The 7,194-nt window shown below is 35.4% G+C and overlaps 1 protein-coding gene across 1 annotated transcript; it reads right to left on the reverse strand.

Moving 5' to 3' along the window:
- Positions 1-1,772: 1,772 nt before the first annotated feature.
- On the reverse strand, positions 1,773-6,191 carry LOC116026872 (probable WRKY transcription factor 65). Its single transcript, XM_031268300.1, has 3 exons — positions 5,780-6,191; positions 5,511-5,654; positions 1,773-2,554 (listed from the first exon to the last, which is right to left on the reverse strand). The coding sequence occupies exons 1-3, from the start codon at positions 5,926-5,928 to the stop codon at positions 2,014-2,016; spliced, it is 834 nt and encodes a 277-aa protein (XP_031124160.1). The 5' UTR covers positions 5,929-6,191; the 3' UTR covers positions 1,773-2,013.
- Positions 6,192-7,194: the final 1,003 nt, after the last annotated feature.

The following is a 7,194-nucleotide window of genomic DNA, read 5'->3' on the forward strand; positions in this document are numbered from 1 at the left end:
CCTTCTTTTTTTTTTTTTTTTTTTGTTTGGAGAATAGCTAATATATTAACCATAAGTAGGAAGGTTTACAACAAAGTTCGATGCATACTGTTAGACACAGAAACGACTTTCGAGTTAAGTTATAGAAAACTTGATTCGCAGACTATTTCAGAAATTAAAAACTTTTCTTGAAGGAGCTTGCTGTTCCGTTAGAGTTATTAGTGATTTGGCCAAACATAAACAAGACTAGTTGAGTTGCCCATCACATCTATCTTTTTAGTTTTGTTTAGGTTGTAAATCATTGGTAACAGCACCGACAATCATTTGCTTGAGGCCGATATATAGGTACTAATTTTATTATGTGGAATCTATGGATTCTTTCTTGGATGGGATAGGTCCTTTCTCGTCACGCATGGGCTTACCCCTCTTTTAAGGCAAATGATTCTGGGGACCAGATTCACAATCTGGATACAAAATACACAATTTATATATTGAATATTTAAAATTTATATACTGAAAGTTCATAATTTACGTACTAAATGTTCATACTTTACGTACACAATTTACATGCTAAATGTTCATAATTTACATACAAATTGTGTATTTTGGACACGACTCGACCTTGCAAGATAGACCCAAGTCCATGGTATAGCTATTACTCTTTTAAGTAGTCCTTTTCTACCTTGTTGGATCGAGGTTGTTGCATAGAACTTTCGTAGTACAATTTATCTTTTAGGTATAATTAACGAGTTATTACACAAGAGGAGTTTAATTCTTGGATATACTCTTGTTTTTGTTGTCACTTATTACTTTTATTTTTAAAAGTTTAATTTATTCTTAATAATTTGGTAAAATAAAAAAATGAATTTCAAAAAAGGAAAAAACATCTACCAGAAGCAAGTACTCAATATTAGTTAAGTGTTTTTTCTTTAATAAATAAGTGTTAGGTTTTGTTAGTTGTGCTTTATAGTTGTACAATATACTTATTGTGTTATATTCTCTTAATTTTAGTTATCATTTTGAAATGTTGTTTATTATGAGATTCTTTGATTTTTTTTTATATTAGTCTCTCATTATCCAGTTGTACAAAATATGTATTGTTGAGTTTTGACTCAAGATACTCTAATTAATGATAAGAATAAAAATGGGAGAACACAATATGTATTGTTGAGTTTTGACTCAAGATTTTAGTGTTAAATACATTCTAATTAATGATAAGAATAAAAATGCGAGAAGTCAAATAGGGACAAGGGAGCAAGACACATTTCTATATCGAGAGAAAGTCTATATATTACTAATTTACCAAGATGCCTTGATTCTCCAATTCAATGACTGCCCTTTTCATGGCCTTCTAAGAGCATGCTTATACTCGATCAATGATGGACTTTAACTCCTTTCTCATGCCAATTAAGGATTTTTGTTAGACTATGATGACACCCTCATACTCTATCTTCTCTGTAGACCGTCGTCATGTATTGAAGCTTACTTTCAAGTCATATTGCATCATCTTCATCAGACCACACGTTTCCACCCTCAAATTTGTCTTTTAAACCTGTGCAAACCTTGATGATAGGGTTGTGGCCTTGTAAGTAATATTTTAGCCTCTTTCCGCTTAAGATCCTCAAGAACCAAGGAGTACGGGCAGTGCCCCTATACTGTTTAACAAAATTTAACTTTTACTTTCATAATTATTGTGATATTGACATATTCCTTCATCACTTTCTAATTTGTAAAAGTTTAATTCCACACAACTTGGTTGAATAGGACACTTGACACATTGCTTGTAGCAATAATTAGTTCTCAAAGAAAAGCATTGCAAGTATTATTTTTTTCTTTTTTCATTTTTTTCAAATATTACAAGATCTTTACAAAAATAAAAATAAAAATAAAATAAAATAAAATAAAAAGAGAAAATTGTCCACTAAGAGTTAAAAATCTCTCCGCATAATGTGGCGTAACAGGGGTGCCACGTGGCAGAATTTTATTCTTCGCCGTGAAAATCTGACTCCCTAACAATGTCCCATCCCAATAATCTTATCCGGTGCCGGCATAGCACGGCGTTTCCACTCTACACCGCCGGAAAACCACCGAACACTCCGGCAGCTCGCCCAGATCGCCGAACAACGACTGGTCCTCCTCCCTAATAGGCAACGTGAGCGCCACGTCGGTGTCATGGCACAGCGTGGGTCCCGCAACCGCCGTGGCGCTCTCCATAAAACAGCAGGGCCCCACGTCGGAGAACCACCCCATCTCGCCGCCGGCGAGCTCCGGGAAGGTGTCGTTGTTCTCCGGGTCCGGGTTGGCGAAGATGGGCAGCTCCTCCTTGGGAGCCGGCTTGGGCGGCGAGCCGGGGTCCGCAGCGGAATCAGTCGGCGTCGTGGCGGCGGAAGAGGAAGAAGTGGCGGCGCCGGCGCCGGTGCCGGTGCCGGCGGCGTAGTGGTGGTGGATTTTGGTGGGGTGAGGGTGGTTGTGCTCAGAGGAGTAGGTGATGAGGAGCATGGTGGGGTCCAGGCGGCTGCGCTCAACTTGTTTTCTAGCTGGACATCCTTTTGAGCTGCTACATCGATAATATCCCCTGCATGCAACACATGCATTCACTATTATTTCTTTTATTTTAATTATATTATTTAATCACTTTTATGCCAAAAAACAAATAATTATCTAATAAACAAAGTAACATAAAAAGATGCACTATTAAACAATTTTTTTTTATTACCAATAATCTTGTGGTTAAGTGACATGTAATTAGTAATGACTTTCTCAAATGAAACGTCATCAGATCGAGCTTATTGACTCTTTGTGCTTTGACATGTTGAAAAAGTATATATGAACAGATACTAAAGTGTAATAGAGTTAGTAGTATTAAAAAAAATCTGATCAATTTGTTACAAAACGAACAATTGTTATACCATGGACCATGGTTCATATTGAATTGTGAATCCTGGTACAAAAATTCTGTACCTTCCGTTAATCCATTCTGTACTTACAGTTAACTATTTCTGTACATGTAAACAAATAACTTAGTTACAAGTATAAAAATCGTCAACGGCAGATACAGAACGTGTCAATTACATATACAAAATCTGAATGCTATTTTTAGACCAGGACCTACAATGTTTGGTAAACCTTGGTCTATGGTATAATTTGTCCAAAACAAATCAGTCTATAATTCTATAAATAACCCATGAATATATATATACAGAATAATGTGAAGTCATATATTGACAAATGTAAATCTGTGGTGCAATAATATGTTCTTGATAAGTACGATTATATATAACAAAATGATATAAATAGAAGTCAAATTTATTTTGATTTTCAATTAATCTATCTTTCTTGGGATATTAAGAGACAAATGTTGGTCCCATGTTGTTTGGAATGATGTTGTTGCAATTCCATGAGCAACCATCACACTAGTAGTAGTCGTTTTAGAGACTTTACAACCACAAGTTTCATAATAATTAGTTCCCACTCTAAACACTCCAAATGTCACTTTACTTTCACAAAGTTGTGGCACATTTATTTTCCCTATAATATAATTTATTTGTATCAAATAATCACGTTAAACTTAAAGGTTAAGTTATTGTTTTCGATGTCAATTATTGTATTTACAAAGTTTGAATTTGATTCATTACTTAAGAAAAACTAAACTCCTTTCGTTTAAAACAGAAATAGTTGGCACTGTGTGACATGGTAAAAGATACAGTGGTCTACACACAAATCGAATCATAACAAAAAAGTCTTTAATAATTAGTTCACATAGACAAATTGAGATCATAATAAAAAATGACTTTGGTAATTATTTCATTCGTTTTTTACTATTTCAAAGATGTTCATCACTTTTTTCCACAATTTAAACTTAAAATATCCAAAAAACAGTATGTTGTCGCATTTAATCCTCAAATAAACATGTTATGTTGTCTTAACTCTAAATGGAATTGTGATTGTGATAACCACTATGTTATAATATCAAATTAGCATTCAAATATATAATGGCCTATCCTTCTCCTCCATCTCTAAGATGGCCACTATTTCTCCTTTGATGAAATAGTGTCCATTCACCTAACTACAAATTGAACTACCGGTATAGACTTTTCTTCTTGTTGAATATAGGCTGTTAGTGTTTTATGTTTTCCACCATTAAAATTATAAATCTTTTATTTTCTTTTGGACCGGGGTATGCTCTTGTGTATTTGTAGTATTTAGATAATAATATAATTTATCATTATCCAAAAAAACAAAAAAGAACACAAGTTTTGCTATCAAGGTAACAAAGTCTCACAAATTTGGTCCCAATTGAAAAAACAAAGGACAAATAAAAAAGGTAGATATAATTATCAAATTTAATTGTGAATCCAATCTTGTGAACGAGCATGCCCTCATGTCACTCCAAAAGGATATCAAAGAACAAGATTTAGCCACTAATAATGCACAAAATGACAATTATCTAACCCAAAAATTTCTACCATATTAAATCTTATGACATCATATTATAGTTGAAAAGTAACATAAAAATAAAATAATGCTACGCTACTGTATTGATTTATATATAACGTATACCATACGCCATTATAGAATATTTGTTAATAATAAAACGACAAAAGAGTTTAATATCACTTTCAGTCCCTCAACCTTTAATATTTACACTTGTAGTCATCGACTATTAATTTAACCACTTATACTCTGTCGACCTTTTTCAAATCAACCAAGTTTAGTCCGAAATTCATGCCCTCATACATAGAAGTGTGAAGTTTGGTGAAAGTGAGAGCATTTAAGATACTTTAACTCGAATTTGGTTAATTTGTGTAAAGATCGATTCGAGAGAATAAAAACAGTTAATTAAAGTAATAGTCGAAAATTAAAACTAGAAATAGTACGGAACACGTTGATATATTATATATTATCCTAAATATAAAACTAGGGAGCGTGATTAACAACCTATTGTCTGAGCGTGTGGAGTGATGAAAATGAATTCCAACTACCACACCCAATCAATGCACTTTGTCTTAGTCTCCATCCTCCACTAGATAAGAATCAGTCCCATTCTAATTAATTTACTAGCCCGGCGGCAACTACAAGAACATTATTAAAACAACATTTTTGTCCACCCTAATTGTTTTTCATTAATTATTCTTAATCCATCCTCCTAATCCTATGGATTAACCACCCCCTACTCCCCAACTCCCCCAACAACCCATAAGGATTAGGGTTTAACCAATTACCCAATGCAACCACTTCCCATTTCTAAATTTCCCAATAATTCTTGCAAGTTGCAATTGAATGATTATACCGAAAATAAATTAAATTCATCGTTTTTAATTAAGACAGGACACTATATTGTATCATAAAAGACGAAATTAAGAAGCAATGGTTGGATTGCCGGACGGAACATGTTGCCTGGCATGTTGGGTTTTCGGAAATGTTTTTCTGATCTTTCTAAATTTTGTCATGTCAAGTAAAATTGATGACGAGTGGGACAGTATTTCATGTAGGGAAAATAAAGACGATTGAAGTTGTTGGAATTAAATTACCTGGGATAAGGGGAGCCTTTAATGGGTTTTTGGCCGTACTTTCGCCACGACCAAGAATCCGGCGGAGGATAAACCTCGGATTTACTCCGTGATCCGTCTCCGTCGCCGGCCGGCACGGAAACCACCCTCTTCTGTGCGCCTCTCCTGTTACATAGATAGACACAATTTAATGATTTATAAGTTGATCAAAAAACCAAACATTTTTCTCATGTTAAATCAATCCCATAAACGTACGATGTTGTCGGAAAGATGTGAAGCAAACAACTAACCTTTTCCTAGGGGACGGGGTGCTAACTTCCGGGGCTTCATCGCCGGACAACGGTGACTCAACTCCATTCTCCGGCGACGTTCCGGCGGAGAGCTCTTCTTGCTTGTGAAAACACGAGGAGCTGTTGTGGTGAAGCCTGGTCTCCATCATGATAAAAGCCCTATTGAAATATGAGCTAACTAACTCGCAAATTGTACTTTAACCCCTTGTTTATACTTTCATGGCGATAGAAGACATAAAAGGGTGCCGGATCTAGGTTGCGGTATATGGTGCCGGAAAAAGTGGTGGCGGAGAGGGTCGCCGGAATGAGTTGGTGTGGGGTGGGGGAGTGGGGAGGTGGTGGTGGTGGTGGAGTTTTGAAGGCTTTTAGGTTTTAATATTGGAGTTGGACATGTTGACAGACTGGCAAAAATGCGTTGTTTATTATGGACGTGCGAGCAATTCACACAATAATGTCACATAATTTCTTTGGCACATTTATTTATTTTTGAGTCTTGCAACATAAATTCACAGTAACTATCTGAGAATATAAATCAGGTAAACTCTACATATTCAAAATAAAGAAGATCAATTTGGCCGGTCAACCCTTTGTCCCTTAATTGGGTCGACTCGGTGCAAATACGAATTAATTAGTCTGAGTATAGTACACGCTTAAAGATGCTTCTTGCAGTTAGAGGCTGTTCAGGACACATCGTAATCTGCCCAAAAAAAGAAGAAGATTAATATACTGCTCTTGAAAGGGTTGAATTTGTTAATCTTATGATTATCAAGTCAATCGTTTGACAAACTTATTGGGTCGACCCATTTATTTATTTGTTTGTTTGATAAAAAAAAAGATATTTTTTTAGTGGGCCCAAAACTTTAAATAGAGCTGATCCCTGGAAATAAATATATTTATTAATATTTCACAAGTTGGGTAGTGATATTTGGTTACGTCATGGATCATTAATAAAATAAAAAATAAAAAAGAAAAAAAGTTATCAGAATTTGGAATTGGTAAAACCCAATTGGTACGCCGTCGTATTGGATTCTTTATAATGTGTCCATGACTATGAGAGGTTTGGTTGGATTGGATTGGAACGTTTTGTTGTTACTTGTAGCCTTGTAATTGTTTGTACTACGTAGGACGGCTGTGAAGTTTATCAATGTAACTTTAAGTAATTAATTTATGGTGTGTTAGTTTACACTCATCTATTGAGACTATTATGTGGTTATTTTATTTTATTTTTGATAAATTTAGAGGGTCTTTCTCTCCGTCCGATTAACGGTCCGGGATCCACGGGATCCACCCATGTGAGGCACGGGAGCTGGCCCAAGGAAAATCGTCACTTGTGGGAATTGAACCCGGGTTCTCCCGAAATTCCTCCCCACAATGAGAGCTCACTTGCCACTTGAGCTACCCCACAGAGTTATTAT

This window comes from Ipomoea triloba, chromosome 1 (genome assembly GCF_003576645.1).
Source record: "Ipomoea triloba cultivar NCNSP0323 chromosome 1, ASM357664v1".
In the NCBI taxonomy this organism is placed as follows: Eukaryota; Viridiplantae; Streptophyta; class Magnoliopsida; order Solanales; family Convolvulaceae; genus Ipomoea; species Ipomoea triloba.